This window comes from Ambystoma mexicanum, chromosome 3p (assembly GCF_040938575.1).
Source record: "Ambystoma mexicanum isolate Mex_15411 chromosome 3p, UKY_AmexF1_1, whole genome shotgun sequence".
In the NCBI taxonomy this organism is placed as follows: Eukaryota; Metazoa; Chordata; class Amphibia; order Caudata; family Ambystomatidae; genus Ambystoma; species Ambystoma mexicanum.
The window spans coordinates 893386555-893403025 of record NC_090925.1 but is presented as its reverse complement, the minus strand read 5'-3'; the positions used below and the strand labels follow the sequence as shown (position 1 = coordinate 893403025).

General features: G+C 43.0%; 1 protein-coding gene across 6 annotated transcripts in view; it reads right to left on the bottom strand.

Annotated features, from left to right (window-relative positions):
* RALGAPB (Ral GTPase activating protein non-catalytic subunit beta) overlaps positions 1-16471 on the bottom strand; it is a 2501232-nt gene that overhangs the window by 2332401 nt on the left and 152360 nt on the right. For 5 of the 6 annotated variants that reach the window (XM_069652125.1, XM_069652127.1, XM_069652128.1 and 2 more), the window contains exons 3-4: positions 15843-15947; positions 14529-14741 (exon numbers count right to left, since the gene is read on the bottom strand). In XM_069652125.1, coding sequence (XP_069508226.1) covers positions 14529-14711 — 183 coding nt within the window. In that variant the 5' untranslated portion in view covers positions 14712-14741; positions 15843-15947. The remainder of the gene's footprint in view (positions 1-14528; positions 14742-15842; positions 15948-16471) is intronic. The other variant, XM_069652126.1, reaches the window with a different exon arrangement.

The following is a 16471-nucleotide window of genomic DNA, read 5'->3' as shown; positions in this document are numbered from 1 at the left end:
TCTTGAAAATATACAAATTTCTCAGATGTGCATCCAAAGATGAAACTACCTTATCAAACTATATGGGAAAACACACTTGGGATCACACTTTCGGAGGAGAGTTGGACATATCTCTAGGCCGATATCACCAGTGTGACAAGGTCTCTCCAGATTAGGGAATTCTGGTTTAAAATTACGTTTCAGTGGCATTACACCCCTGAGAAGCTACACAAAATGAACCCAGCCTTAAAGGACTCTTGTTGGAGAAGCTGAGGGGTTGGGGGGAACTGGAGATTGGCTTCATGTGTGCTGGTCGTGCCCTAAAATACAGGGGTTCTCGGAAGATGTAAATGAGAATGTGAGGGTAATGTTTGGGAAGACATACAAGTGTTCCAAGGGTGAAATCCTCCTGGGCATAGCAGAGCCAGACAATACACCATGTCCAAAACACAGAAGAAAGGCGTTCTATATCCTGTACATAGCGACCCGTTATAACCCACAAATGGAAGTCTATAGACCCCCCGCCCCTGCTCATCACGGACTGGTTTAATAAACTATGGAACTTTGAATCCTTGGAATGGATTACGTACGCGATACAGGGGGAACAGTCTAGGTTTTCGACGGAATGTGCGTTAATTTTGGCCTCCTTTATGGAAACTTTGCAGAACAATACTCTCCACACAGGTTGCACCTTCTGGGAATATGCTGATCTACTGGTTTTGTTGTTTAAGGTCCCACACGTGTACTGGGGTGGTGTGGGGTGTGGTGGGGGGAGAGGGAAGGGAGTTAAGGGGAAGGTTTATTTTTTTAATTTGTATGTTTTGTTATATCAGAAAACCCAATAAAAAAATAAAAGTGGTAAGAGCATATGCAAAGCTTGAGGCATTGGTGTGAGTGACTTGGAGGTGTTAAGAAAACTGGTGACTGGCCTAACTTATGGCCATTTCTTTTGGATGAGCCCAGAATGTTGATTGACTAGGAGAGGGAAGAGAGGCGAGGTGCTGGCATTACCAGTCTGGGAAACTACACAAGTAAAAGAACAGTCAAACTGGCTTAGAGTGAAGGAACGAAGTACGGGGTGGTACATTTTGCACTGGGCAATGGGGGTCTTTAGCTACTTGATTACTCTGTACCTGCATAGTAGTGCAGGGGAAATTACAGGTGTCTGATCGGGGCGGTGTGGGTGGGGGGTTGTTTGGGGTATTACGGGGTCCATGTTTTTTCCCTGAATAAGCAAAGAAAGGAGCCACACTCCTGCCCATAGTGAATGGCAATCAAAATACGAGCTTGAGGATTGCATTGAGGATTTCAATAACAGCAAAATGGCCGGTTCAAACAAATTCCACATTCTCAATTGCCCAGTTTTAACATTGCACAATGCTACGTACCAAACAGGTGACATGAACCTTTTATTTGTATATGGTTTATTCAAACTTTTACAACCAAAAAACATCATATCAAACATCATTTAAAATACGAAATTGATACTGTGAGACATTACATTTTAGTGGCAATACTAAGTGTATACATAATGTGTTAAGTATGACAGTCTTTTGAAGTGAAGAGCTGGACATAACAAGTGTTTGACAGATTGCAAGACTTTGTTGTTCTTACAAAACCTACAAGCAGCTTCTGAATGATCCATCAACCCTTTCCTAAGAATATCTCCTTCGTGTAAAGCAAATTCCAACGAAAGCGCATTATACAATAATATATACAGAATAATCATGCCCCTGTTTTTATATTTGTCGGCTAAATGCTGCAGTGAGGAGTAACCATGGAAAGAGTAGATAGTTTTCATCCAGTCCCAGTTGTACAAAAAGCTTTTAACTTTCATTGGCCTTGATATCAATAAATCAATGTCCTTTTTAAGCCTGCTCAAAAGCAATTCACAATAGATTCTCAGTTTCCTAAGAAAAGTAAAAGAGGCAGATCGAGATTGGTCCATAGCTTGTAAAAGAAAAATGTGCTTCAGCATACAAGGGCAGATGCAACAATCTTTTGAAATAAAGCCAAAATCAACCTCTGACCCGAGCCCTAAGAGATAATAGCCCTTACTCAGATCTCATTGCTGCCACAGGCACAGCGTTGGAAACTCTCAGTACTCTTCTCCACATCTTCATCTCGAGAGTATCCAACCAATAGTGCGATTTCATGGGCCAGAGCTCCAAGCCATAGATCAATTTAGGGATCACCTTCCCCTCGTAAAATTGAATAGCTGCCTTTATACAAAACATACCAAATTTCCTATCACTCGTTCCAAGTTGGTTGGTCACTGACGGGTACGCTGAGAAATGGTAACCCAAATATGTTAAACTAGTCATGCTAGATAAAGGAGAATTTTAAAAGGACCAGATGCAAGACGTGCATTTCGTCCCCGGACACAACTCCAACATTTATGTCTTTGAAGGGTTATTATTAAGCCATTTTCTTTTTGCATAGAGAATGCAGAGAATAGCCACTTAGAGTCTTAGAGGAAAAATCATCTGCATAGGACAACCAAGATGTTTAGTCGTCCCAAACTTGGGGGCAATAAATGCAGCAGAGTTCAGTGTTTCTCCTATATCAGATACATGAAGATTAAAAAGGAAGGGAGCTAGAACAGATCCCTGCCTTAATCCAAAGTCAGAACTAATTCAACGTGATAAATCCCCTGCTTGATTCAAGCAAACAGATACTAGAGTTTTCATGCAGGCCAATAATCAAACGTAAAAGATGACATGGGAGACCCGGTTTCTCTAATTTTAACCATAAACTACCATGGTCTACCCAGTCAAAAGCCACTGAGAAATCGATTGAGGCTACATACGTATGTAGATTCCGATCCACACGTGTCCTCTCCTGAAACTCTGGCTATGCCGCTAATGTTTGTGGAATATCCCCTACGAATGCTGGTTTGAAACCCGTCTAGTCTCCCTGTTGACATGGCCCAATCCTCTATCTGCCGTAACAGGACTGCCGAAAAGATTTTACTTTCCACGTCTAGTAAGGCAATATAGATAGGGACCACGTAAGAGAATCTACATGTTTCTGGGAAACAGTCTGGTCTATGAGACTAGAAAACAAGAAGGAAAGGATTATTGCCCAACTACAGGGATCTTTCTTCAAAACATTATTTGTTAGGCCATTGGGGCCATGAGCTCCAGAAGATTTAGCCTTTTTAGTACACAAATTGCTTCAGGACCAGGTTTTAAGATCGATTCACGGCATACATTTCTTCTTGTATTAACTGTGCCACCTCTAGAGCAAGTTCTTAGCATAGATATCCTTGAAATGCTTTACCCAAGAATTCTCAGGGCCTGCGTTCAATTGACCAAGGGATTTAACCGGATCTAGTGAATTTACTGTGTCACAAAAGGAACTAGCAATTGTTTTAATTAAAAATTGCACCATTGCTTTAGCATCACCCTGTAAAAGAGAAGCTCTATAATTTTGACAGAAGTTCTTGTACTTTTGCTTTAGTACTTTACTTTTACTTGCCGCTTGGCAATCCGAACTATTCCCTAATGCCCCAAGTGTCTTTCTAAAAGCCCTTCTCCCAAGAACAAGGTTATAATTGTATTTATGGACGTGTGCGGTTTTTCTTTTACTCCCTTGAGTTGCGCACTTCCAAATATTCCAGTTTCCGTTCATAAGACAAAGTTTGCAGAGAGTTTAATACATTTCTGTTTAAATAGGATACAGCCTTGGGAGTCCATCTTAACCTATTCCCTACCCTGTTCAGGACTAGGTTGGTTGGTTGGTTGGGTCACCTTGTGCAACTCGCTATAGTGTACTGAAAGGTTTGCACTCGCCAGGCTATGATCACTCCAGGTATTTTGAAAAACTGAAAATTCAAAGCAGGACCAAAATAATATGTGGTCAACAAATATGTAATACAAAGTGGAAGAACTATTTCCCCTATGCCAAGTAGGCGTACGCTCACCTGAGTTCACGTCATAGTGGTTAAGCATGTAGACTTCTACACCACATTCCAAAGTGCTGGACATACACAACTTATTCACCTTGTAGTTCCTATTTAAGAGTGAGTGAACCTGGTGTCTTTGGAGGTCTGTTCCTCTAGGCAGGGTGCATGAATAGGTAAATCCAAGTCTGCTCTGGCTCCCTTGGCACTGCGCAACACACTAGGGGGCATGGAAACATGGCCCTGAGATGCGGGCAAGGCGTGGGATTCAACAGACTAATCATTCAAGAACTTAAAAGGCATGTTTTTGTCTTGACTCCACGCACTTCCACCTATGTGCCAATACTTCTCTGTTGTTGAGACAGGTGTCTCGACCCCGATCAACAGCCCAGGCCAATAGAATCTCCCCAACAACCTGTCCAGATCGACATTTACATTGGGGTTTGATGACTCATTGCTATTGCTTTCCCAACCTCCCCCACCACTGGTCCAGAACTACAGTCCTTTTGACTAAAGTGAATTGATTGTGTACCTTGGCTGCCAAACCCAGGATAAAATTCTCTGTCTTGAGCAACTCCAGTTTCTGAACGAAAGGAATTTACGTTTATACTCAGAAAGCTAACAACTCTATCAGTTTGCACATTTGCAAGTATGCATAACCCCACTGGTTCTACAGTGACGCTATCCTGCTGGCTAGAAGGTAGTGCCCTTAACTGGTTAACAGGAATTAACTCTGTTTGGGCACTTGAAGTAGTAGTGGAAGACTGAACACTGACAACTCTGTTGACAGCTTGACAAAAGCCTGTTGGAGGAATAACTTCCACCCATTCCAAGAGATTGTTAGTCACGGTGAGAGTTCCACCTGAAATATACCTTGCAGCCTCCCCAGGTGGAGCAACTCCAGACGTGGGCCCAACAACCGTTACATCTTTCAGATCAAAAATTCTGAACATGGATTCCACAAACGTTTCTGAAGTACTTCCGAGAAGACGCATTTTTCCTTTTTGCCCGCTTTTGATTCTTGGATTTCTTTTCGGAATGACAGGGTTGTGATCCCTTCCAAAGGAGATTGGTGGCGCAGATTTCCACAACGTTGCTGATCTCAATGGCACAGTTAGCATTCCCTCCACCCCGCCCCTCACATTTTGGGAGATCCTACGTACTCCACAGAATCCCCAATAGTGAGGAGCTCTGAGTTGATTTGAGACTCACGAAATGGCTTGGCTGAATACAGAGGTGGGGGGAAGGTCTAACTTCTGTGAAATGGCATCTAAAAAGTTAGAATGGCCCTTAACCTCTTCATAGATGTTATTGTATAGTGGCACAAAAGAACTGCGCACCATATTCAAAGCCAAAATTGTCGGTTAAGTTAAACAAATTCTGTCATCGGCTTCCATCTTCCATTAGGGTGGTTATTACTCCCGGTCTCGAAAGATTGGTGCCCTTCTATGCTTTTGTCAAACCAGTTTATGAGATTGGTAAGTGATCCAATTGCCGAGGTGTCGCATGATTGCTGCATAACACTTACAGGAAGCACAGGATCAGCATCAAACACCAAAGGTTCTCCAGAGTTTATCATGCTCAGATTTTCCATATGGGAGTGGTCAATTAGTTCAATAGCTTTAGGTTTTGCAATAAATCTGGCTTCCGTAGTTGATACTATTTTTTTTAAACAAATAAGTTATTTTCTGTCCCACTACTGGTGAAAGTCTATTGCTCCTCGCCTAATGACATATGGGATCCAAAGTCCTGTCCACAGGGGGAACATTTATCTTCTCCTCTGAGTCTTGGATTACAAGAGTGTCCTGCTGCGCTCCTCGATAAGGGTGGTCACCCAAATGGCTTAGTAGTTTGGCAACTATTACGTCCCCCTGATACGAGACACAGTTAGCAATTCAACCCAATCCAGATTGAGCATTCTGTGCGGGCGGGTCGATACCGTTGACTTTTGTGGATGACAAAGCTCCCCCTTGACATCTCAATCCTGTGCGCCCGGTCAGGCTGGCAAGCGTTTGTTGAAAGAACTTAGTAGGAACTCTTTGTAATTGCAGAGGCACGTAGTCAAGGTAAGAACAGAGTTCAATGTACTCACGGAGATGCAGGGATTCTGCCTCTGTTGCTCCGAATGGTGCAAGTTTTGTTCCTAATGCTGGACAAACCCTTCGCCTCCCACTATACTTTGGCGCCACTTTACAGTCCACTTTGTGAATCCTGCGAGTTTTGATGTGGTAGGCGGAAAAAACAGAGCAAGAGCTGAGGCACAAACATGTCCAATTCCACAAGCAGATCGCTACACTTTGCCACCCTAACTTTACAGAAACACACTGTAATACATTAATGCTCCTTTTTTTCCTTTGACCCTCTAGAATATCACTCTTACGTTTCAAATTAAGTTTAGAATGCACCATGATTTCATGGAATCTGACCCACATTGCAGCTGTGATAGAGCAGTGTGTACTCAAGCACCTGCCGTATATATTTCTATTACAGGGTCTTCAGACCATGCAAATTTACATGTGCCTGATAAGTGGGGGGTTCTTAATTTTGCCTGAATAAGCAGCGAAAAACCCTATCAAAGGGCAGACATTCCCTGATTCAAATACGCCTGGGTCCCCACTCCCAACACTCCCACAAGCCTGTAGACCTCCCGTTGCAACTCCAGAATCACAGCTGGAAGGGCCTCAAGCAAGCCTAAGCTCATTACTTTGCCCAAGGCGTCAGCACTGGGCAGCATGACAGCTTGGACAATGCCTGGCTTATAATTCAACCCATTATGTTTTCCACAATGTTCTCCAAAAAGGTAGCAGACTGCCACAGTGGGAGCCTGACTGACAACCCTAGGAGGGCTTGTGGAATGTCACATGTCCCTGGAAGCTTGTGAAATACACAACTGCAGGGTCTCACAGGAAAGTGCCAAGTTTAAGCAAACAGTTCAGGTGATGGGTTACTAAATCAAGCACAAAGTGCTGGCAGCAGTTGTTTGAACAGCTTCACCACACTTGTGGAGCTTCCAGTTACGAATGCTGTCCATTGGTTCTAGATGAGGCGGACTGAGTAACGCGTGGTTGGAGCAAGCAATGGTAAAATTGTACTGCTTAAAAAAATAAAACACTACCTAACTACCCAACAAGTTCTAAATCAGAGGGACACCTTTCCAACTCGGAGTGCGGTTGATGAAAGCTCAATCAAAAGCTTAGGTTTGCACATGACATGGAGTCATCGGTAACCGTACTGATACACAGTTGGATGAAGCACCTGTGCAGCCATGGCCGCATGGAGTAATCTGGTTACCTTTGCATAGCTCTTTACACCCATGTTGGTAAGTTCACAGCATTTCCACTAGTTTGCTGTCGCAGATGGGTGACAAGAAGTGTCAAAATGGTAGGTGGAGAGTATGGGTTTGCAGTACAAGCCAGCAGACAGACGTCTAGCTCATGTGGGCGGTTAATGGCTGTCAGAGAACCCTCTATACAGGTCGGTTTAGATTGATACAAACAACAGACTAAGAATGCACCTTTCCCAAATCACCAAAGAAAACATGCCTATATCATACCATCCCCATCCCAATGAGCTCAGTAACGTGCACAGCCAAGACTCGGGCACTGCTGCTAGGACCCTCCCCCCTTCTTGCCAGTAGGTTCGATGTTGGGTGGAATTTCCTATGAGTGCACCCGAATACAAACTTAGTGATAATTACATATCCAACGGCACGTTAATAAAAGTGACATCAGACACTATTTACCAGGTCAGCTCCCCAATACACAGCTGCAGAGAGTGGAGGGCGCCTTACAACCAACTTGGACCCACCTGTCAAAAACTCAAAAGGCATATTTTCCCACACCAAGAAGAACAGGCAAAGGTGAATCTCAGCCGCGGGTGTCTAATCTGCTCGGTTGCACCTCATGAATTCCATGTGGCAAATTGGGGACTCGGCTCAACACAGCCCAGAGCCCCGACACGTCTTGCTCACTTCATGGCTACAAGTGTGTTGCTGCTGATGGTTGTAAATACACTATCCTTAATGTCAGTATATTCACACGAACACCTGATCGAACAAATACGCAATGCTAGCAGAGTGAGCAAGCAAAACAACTATATGCATTCAAGCTACGTCCGTGTCTCCCCACAATCCATCCAGGAACCAAGGAATACAACTGAAAAAGATATGTGCAAATGAACAAAAGTGAGCAAGAGGGCAATTTATACGCACATAGAGCACAAATATAAAAGCACTGTCCATGGAGCAATGAGTGGTAAAACGCTAGGGCTAGAACTACCCACAAGATGCGGCAGTGTGCAAGACAGCGGACCAGAGAACATACCAGTCGCAAAGCAGAGCATTTCTGTAGGCATCACCCATTCCTACCAAGTAAACAATTCCTTCAAACGGTCACCAGCGCCGCTCTACACAGGAAAAATCAGGAAAACTCAGGTTAGAAGTACTGTGCCATGCATGGGAGACAGAGTGCCCGCACCCGAAGCTTTAGAAACTCTGACATTACTTAACTAAGTTTCCGAAATTAAATGCACCTCAAATACACCTTCACTGAATCAAAAAACTGTATAAAAGTCATTCGGATGATCTGAATTTAGCATAGATAATCAATAGATCTCTTACCTTATCGCAGGAGCGCCGAGCAGCACCACTTAACAGGCAGCCACATGAAGTGTCCCACAGGGCGCTTGAAAGTGAGCGCCCATCGGGGCAGAAGCTACGAAAGAACGCAACGTCTCATCACTTTGAGGACTGCGCAGGAGCCATGCAAGTCACCCGAGTGGGAAATCTGTAAGGAATGTAATGCAATGGTCTCCAGCTAGTGGAAGAACCTATGGGTTGTGAGCGAGGCCTTTACTTCACAGGGAAACGGATACGGCAGCTATATAAAACTAATAATTTGTTTTTAATCTAAAGCTCTTTACATAGGACATATTTACATACATTACTATTATTACCCAATCGATATTGGTACTCGTTTATCGACCTCAGAAGGATGAAAGGCTGAGTTGGCATTGCCGAGATTTAAACCTGCGACCACTGGCGTACAGGGGCACCCGCCAGCACATGTCCTGGGAGGAGGCCCCACTGGAGGAAAAAAAAATATTTTCTTTCAAAAAAATATATATTTTTTCTTTTTGAATTTACTCTGCATTAATAAAGAAATGATTTCTGTAACAGAAATCACTTCTTTATGAATTCAGAGAGACTACAAAAAGAAACTTTCTTTTTGAAGCCTGAGAGCACAGCCCTCCCCATGGCATGGAAGACCCTAGGTTGCAGGTCTCCATGTCATGGGGTGAGGGGAGCCCTATGACTTCAAAAAGAAATAGTTTATTTTTGAAGTCACTCTGCCTTCACAAATAAATGATTTCTTTTATGGTTCGCTCCTTAACGGAAATAATTTCTTTATGAAGTAAGAGTGACTTCAAAAAGAAACAATGGGCCTCATTACGGGTTTGGCGGTAACCGTGCCGGTGCTACCGGCAGGTTGCCGCCGGACCCGTAATAATTTACTGGTGTCTGACTTCCTGGTAACACCGGATGATTACAACCCTGGCAGTCCGGGAAGTCAGGCGCTGGCAAATGGTAAGTCCCCATTTCCAACAGACTCTATAGGAATGGGAACCACAGAAGCACCGGCACATTAATAACGGTGCTGGTGCTTCTGTGAAAACTCTGCGGGTGGGTGTCGTTCTGCCCGGCAGGTCTGACCTGCCGGGCGGGACAGCAACCGCCTGCAGAGCTGAATTATGCCGATCCGGAAACAGTGCCGTTAAGCTTACCGGCAACGTTGTTTCCAGACCGGCATAGTTGTAATGAGGCCCAATTTCTTTTCGACGTATTAGGGCTCCCCTCAACCCCATGACATGTGCATGTGTGAGTGTGTGGTGAAAGGGTGCACACTTAAATGTATAGGTGGCTGCCTGTGTGAGTGTATGGTGAAAGGGTGCACACTTAAATGTACGGGTGGCTACCTGGGTGTGCCTGTATGGTGCAAGGGTGCACACTTAAATGTATGGATGGCTGGGTGTGCGTGTGTGTATATGGTGAATGGTGTGTGTGCTTGCTTTCAGGGGCGAAACAAAACTACATTTTGGGGGCTAACCCTTCAAATGTTGGGCGAGGCGCTAACGTCATTTGCGGTGGGGGCGGGGGCAAACTTATTTGTTTGGGGGCATCTCATTTCTTTATGTATTTTAATGAGACTATTCTTGTGCAGCTTCAATGTTACAAGCAGTTAACTCTCTCCTTTAAGGTTGAAAGCACCCACTTGTGGACTGCTGTGAGAATGAGTGGTCTCCTGTTCCCCCTCTACCCTTCCAATCACTCCCCTGGCATGCAAGTATTAAACCCACATCACGATTTCAATTGCCTAAAAAATGTGGCATTTGAATGCAGGTACTAATAGTGAAATGCTTTATGTTAGTAATTGCTGGGCTCTTCTTAACAGCGAAACCCAGGTGCCATTTAACATCTGTGTCCTGTTCTGTCTGGCAACCGCTCTGAAGGTCAGTCAGGTCGAGTCAACATAGCCCAAAATTTCAGGGGGGAGAGGGGAGTGCTGAATCCCAGTCAACTCAATGGTGTTTCACCAATACATGTGTTTAATGCCTTGATTACTCATTACCCCTAGCCCTATGTGTGTATGAGACAGTACTTGTGTACAAGGCATGCTGCCTCATATCCAAGTACTTGGGTGAGGTAGAGGTACATGGAGGTAATGCCTGACTTAGCTACCTGTAATCTTCATTACTCATAGTCCCACTCTTCCTCATCCCAGTACTTCCCTATGAGGCAAAGAGCCTCACACGTAAGCTCTGGGGCAAGGAAGAGGGATGTGAAGGTAATTCTAGGCCCAGGAGCGGATTTTGGAGGATGGAGTAGGGTTGGGAGGGAGAGGGGATGTGTGGGGAGGGGGGGCAGGATTGTGCAACAAATCATAATGCTGTCCATGTCCAGGTTAAGCAGGCATGATATGTGGTATTAGTGGCTAGAGAGGCATTTTGGTGAAGCCAGTCTAGTCATTCCTCAGTTTGGTATGACTTTTTTTTAACTGGGCATTTCTGATAAAGCAGTCCTGTAAGTGAATTACCTGGCTAGACTGCCATTTGTGTGCTGCCAGCTAGCCATTTCTTACTGCAGCATTGTATATGTTTCTGGGCATCTGTGATCAAATTATATGATACAAGTCATTTATAACGCACCTGTACACAGGTGTTTCTAGGCGTGACAAGACAAGTGAGGGAAGATAGAGGGAGAACAAGACAAACGATCTTACTAGGCCTTGTGTCATTCAGATTGTGCAAGTGCCAGAACGAGAAGTGCAAGGGGAAAGGGAGGGGGGAAGTGCAAGGGAGAGGGGAGGGAAAAATAGGGCAGCCGATTTGGAACCTTCAACTGACATCTCATTTTCCAAAAGTGTTCGACAGGAGCATCTATCAAATTAACTCAGCAGCAGAAGGACATGCTGACCAAAAGAGGAATTAGAGAAGTCTGGTGTGGAGAATTCAGCATGCTCATATAAAAAATAAAAATAAAAAGTCAAAAGCACTCAGAATTAGGGCAGCTGGAAAAAAATATTAGGGCTAGTAATAACTCAAATGTCGATGCAAGTTTAGGCGAAATGCAAGTGATTGAAGACTTGAACAGGATCACGTGTGCTATTGAGTCATTTCCAACATCACAGATGCTGGCAAGAAGACTGAATGGGGTATCGTATTTGAAGAAGGGCAAGACTAATCAAACAATCAGCTCTGATCGATTTGTGATAACATCCTTAATCAGTACTCACCAGAAGCACTGCTGTGGCCTTGGAGACATGTATGGAAAGTTACCAGATGGCACTGTGACATCAAGGAAGCGGGATGTGTAGTCAGGGTTCACAGGCCGGTCTGAGGAATATGTGCTGCAATGTATCGGATGACTGCTGGAAACCGGTGGTTCACAAAGAGATCTGGAACATGTAAGTTCTAGGAGACGTGTATTGTTACATGTTGAGTGTATCAGAGATTAAACCAGATCTGTGCCTCTGCTTAGTCACAGATTGGACTCTATGGCAGAGAGAAGCACAGAAAATGCTTAGAGAACTTGAATCAGATACTGCTGGATGTACGATGTACAAAAACTGTGCAATGTGAAGAAAGTTTTAAGTGATTCAAATTCATATCCATCACGTAAAAATTGCAGTTGCGTTGGCTTGAACAGTCCCATTGCGTACCATGTTTGATGTTGTATGTCATGTGGCTAAATGGATGAAATCAAATGGCTCTTACAAATGGGTTGTAATGCCCAACAGTGTCGTAATTAGTAGTGTCTTCTCAGTCTGTCTCTTGAACTGCATTAGAGACTTTTGCGAGCAGTATATTTGTATTGCAATTACCGGATGATGCAATGTATTTATTTTTGTTTAAAACGTTTTATTCAGTTAACATGTTAGTTCATAAGCCATCCCATTATTATATTCATTAATGTTATAGTTGTGAATAAATTAACATCCAACACACAGTACACAGGTGCAACAAGCGCCAATAGCTTGCATACCTACAAATTCAGGGGCAATCTGAGATTATGGATTCTCAGGTGTCGGCTAAACCCACCACACTCACACCCCACCATTTTTCCCAGTCGAATAATGCAATTTATAATATATATCATAGGGGTTATATGTATACATCCAAAGAACAAGAGCAAAGAAGAAGACAACATCCTAAGAAGGGAAATTCAGGACCTTATTACATGTAATATATTGTTAAGTTTGCTGGTCTTTATTTTAAAAATAAATAAATAAAATCACACTTGGGTGGAGGTAGTGAGAAGATCACAAGGTTTGTAGAATCTGGCAGTATTTTATTTACTTTTTTCGGGTACATGCCATTATCCAGTCTGGACGATATTCTCCAGTGGTGGCCTAAACCAAGTTTCGTCAACACATTTTTGATAAATTTAAGCCATTTCAAATTGATTCCCTGGAGTTAGTTGGCTATCAGTCATACAATCCTTTTATGAAGCAGGACATTTCCGCTTACATTTATACGCACTCAGAACAACAAATGTTTCAGGTAGATCTCACATATGATCGTGCGGATAGCCACTTCAAATTACATAGGCATGATTGGAGGCACGAGTGGAAGTGCAAATAACTATTGTAAAAATGCCCGCTGCACTAAGCACAGCCTGGCTGTTGTCCATATGACCCCATAATTCAGCAACGAACATGGTGGCTGAACGTGCCACCACTTTATACCCTTCCAAAACAGGAAGAATTGCATTGCCCCCTATTTTGTGCATTAATGAAATAGCTGCGCCAACCCTTTGCTCAAGGGTGCAATTACTGAATTTCAGGTGGTCAATCCATTCGCCATTGCCAGAAATGCATATACCCGTATAACTAAATAAATCTTTTCCCCCTTCAGCTCAAAATAAAGTTTCTGTGCACGGGTGTGTTACACCATTTCCATAGTCTTGGTAACGACATGCCCCTCCAAGTTCAGAGGCTGCACCAATAGGAAGCTACTTGTTAAAGTAACAGACTAAATGTATCATGTTAACTTTCGGATTCATTGTGTAAAGCTGTAAACAAGCCCAGAACTTTGCATCCTCTGAGTCCAAAGGTTTTGGAAGGGGATATCATGCTAGTTTCCGGACCCATTACTACACAGCAATATGAAAATGTACCTAGTCTCTAATCTTTGGTGCCTGCTTTCCAATTTCGATTGCTTGATGTAAGGATGCAGGACTCAACATTGGGAGAGTCAAGAATGAGCAAACCGTGAAAAAGCAAACCCAGAAAAATGTGTTTTGCTTTCGTTAGTTTATGGCCGAATATTTTAGAATAGCCTTTTTGGTGGCCGAACAATGGAATATTTGTGTTGAGAGCTCAGAGTAGCTGGGAGGCTAATAACGGTTTAAGATAGGGTTTTGAATGTTGTTGCCCACATAGTTTAACTAGGGTGTCCCAAGGAGGGGTTAAGGAAAAGAGTATGTTACAAATGTTATGAAGGCCCAAGATGGTGCTTATTTGGAGGGAACCCTATTTTGAAGAGGAAACCACCACAGAAATGCTAAGGAAAGCAAGAACATATGGTTTGGCTTATGAAACACAGTTTTACAGGAAGAAAACATTGATGGGGTGCTTACAGATGTCTTCTCCAAATGTAATGTACATTACTTAGGTAGAGGTTTAATTTATTGTTTGCAATAGTTCTGCAAGCAATCATTTCGTCTATTGTCATGCAGTGTCCTTTACTAATGCTCTATTATAAGTTGTCATGTTTTGTATCATCAGAAAAACAAACTGCAGCCGAGCCCCTTCATGGGGGTTTTCAAAGTTCAGATGATAGGGCAGAAATGCAAAGCCTTTATCTGTAGACCTACAAACATAGCTTCTTGGATGAGGTCAGGAGTCATCCTGGTCAGAGAGTGGCAAACTCGTTTCTTTAGCATAAATACAGGTGTTGTTTGTGCTTAGATATTTAGAGGCACATCAATGTGGCCAATTCCATGAAGCTGCAGTACTAAAAACAGGAGTGAAAAGAAAACTAGGGCCAACATTAAAAATGTCCAAGAAAGCAAAATGTCTGAACAGAGAATGTGTTCGCTACACGCATTGTAATACTTGTTCAAGCTAACTGCTGGTAAGTGACTTACCTCTTTGTCGGTTTTCAATATGGTCTCATTTCCGATCGATGGAGTATTTAACGCTTGTCCAAGTGGACGCAGTACTGAGTTTGCTACTTCCCGACCGACACTCTCAGGAAAGCTGTGAAGTACACTCAAATGACCTTGGTCGTTCTGAATCACAAGATGCAGTGACCTCCACTCAGAGTACATGGTGCCTTTTGGTCACACAGAAATCAGAACCTGCAGGAATAAAGAAAATTTGCAAAAATACATTCATAACAATGGTTCAACATGTGTCCAAACCAGCATTCATCACGGAGTCAAAAACATGAATGTACAGTTTAATTAAAGAGATAACATTTGAATTCTGGTGTTGGTATCTTTTGAAGTAAAACCACATGCTCATCAATAATCGCATATTGCAGTTATTACATACATTATTCTCTGAACATCCAGCAGCATTAGGATTGGAGTGGTCTTTGACACAACCGACTCCGCAGTCTTACATCCAAACACCAAATAGGTTCCATGTGATAAATGTTGCCTGGAAAAAGCGCCATTTAGGTGACTTTTTTCCCTGACCCCTAATAAACTTTCCACAAATTTTGTAGGAGGAGTATAATTTAATATTATAAAATCCAATGATAGAATATTTGGGGAAAGTGTTTGATTTTACTGGAGGTACATTTATGGGGAAATGTCCCACAGTGGCGGACAGTTCGCAGACGACTATCACTGGACACCACTTAATATTAAGTCTAGGGGCACAATTCTCAAAAACGTGCACTGGAGCATCTCAGATTGGCACCTGCAACTTTCTTGTTCACACAACATACAACTGTATCAGGATATGCCTAGATCACTTGGACATGCTCACCTGCAACTAACACAATAGCTCCAGCAATCTCTAGATGACAGTGAATTAGTTTCCAAGTACAGCACTGAATTGACAAAACCTTTGGCATTCGAGCAGATGCAAAACATACAAGTAAACCCGTAACTGGTTCGAGTATTCAGTGCATCCAAAGTTCCCCAAAACCGCAATTGGTTGAATATATTTGTGCTAGGGATTAAGAGCTGGAATTGTTTACATGAAGCACAGTGTGACCTAATAGTATTGGGGCCCCTATTACAAGCAACAAGTTCCAAATCAGATTTTAACTCCTAGGAGCATTCATTTTAACGGTTTAAGAGGTGGCACACAATGATTTGGAAGATTCAACATCAACCCTTATCTAGGATTTATTCTGTAAAGCTAACACAGCTTGTAGTGTGTGCCACTCTCCACCCTCTTTAGGGAATACAGCAAGACAAGGAAACATGCAGATTTGTAATCCTCACCTCTTTCCCATTGAAGTCTATGGAATCGATGTATTAGGGAAAATAGCTTGGTGGGTATACTCCATACACACTGTCAGCAAACGTTTCAATGCATTATGCATCTACCTTGAAAAAAAAGGAAAACATAACACTGCATTGAAAAGAACATCTACAACAAAAGATCTGTTGAAAAAGGTTATACATATTGCATATTTTCATGTCATAAGACTGCAGGAGCACTTAAGTAAAGGCAAAAGCATCAATAACCCTAACGTTCTCGTCATCCTAGAGACTCCAGCAATGTTCATGCCAAACTAAGGCCTAGCTGACATCACAGGCAAATTAGGTTACTTGCAGTTTGCATAGAGGAATAAACTAGTTTCTTCCAACCAAGAAAACGTTGCTAGCATTAGCAGGATACTTTGAGGCGTTGGGGAGGATGGACTGGTTTCTTTTCTTGTGTAGAAAGTGTTCGTTCATTCTACTTCGGTCATAAACCCTCTGGACCAGTCGCCACTTTTTAGGGCCCCTCATCTCGTTGCTTTCCCCCCCACCTATTTATTTTTTAGAACAGCGATTTCTTTTTGGTGGCCAGGCGGACTTCTTCTAAAGAGGGTCCCCCTGCCACCACAGCCCTTTTAACTTTATTT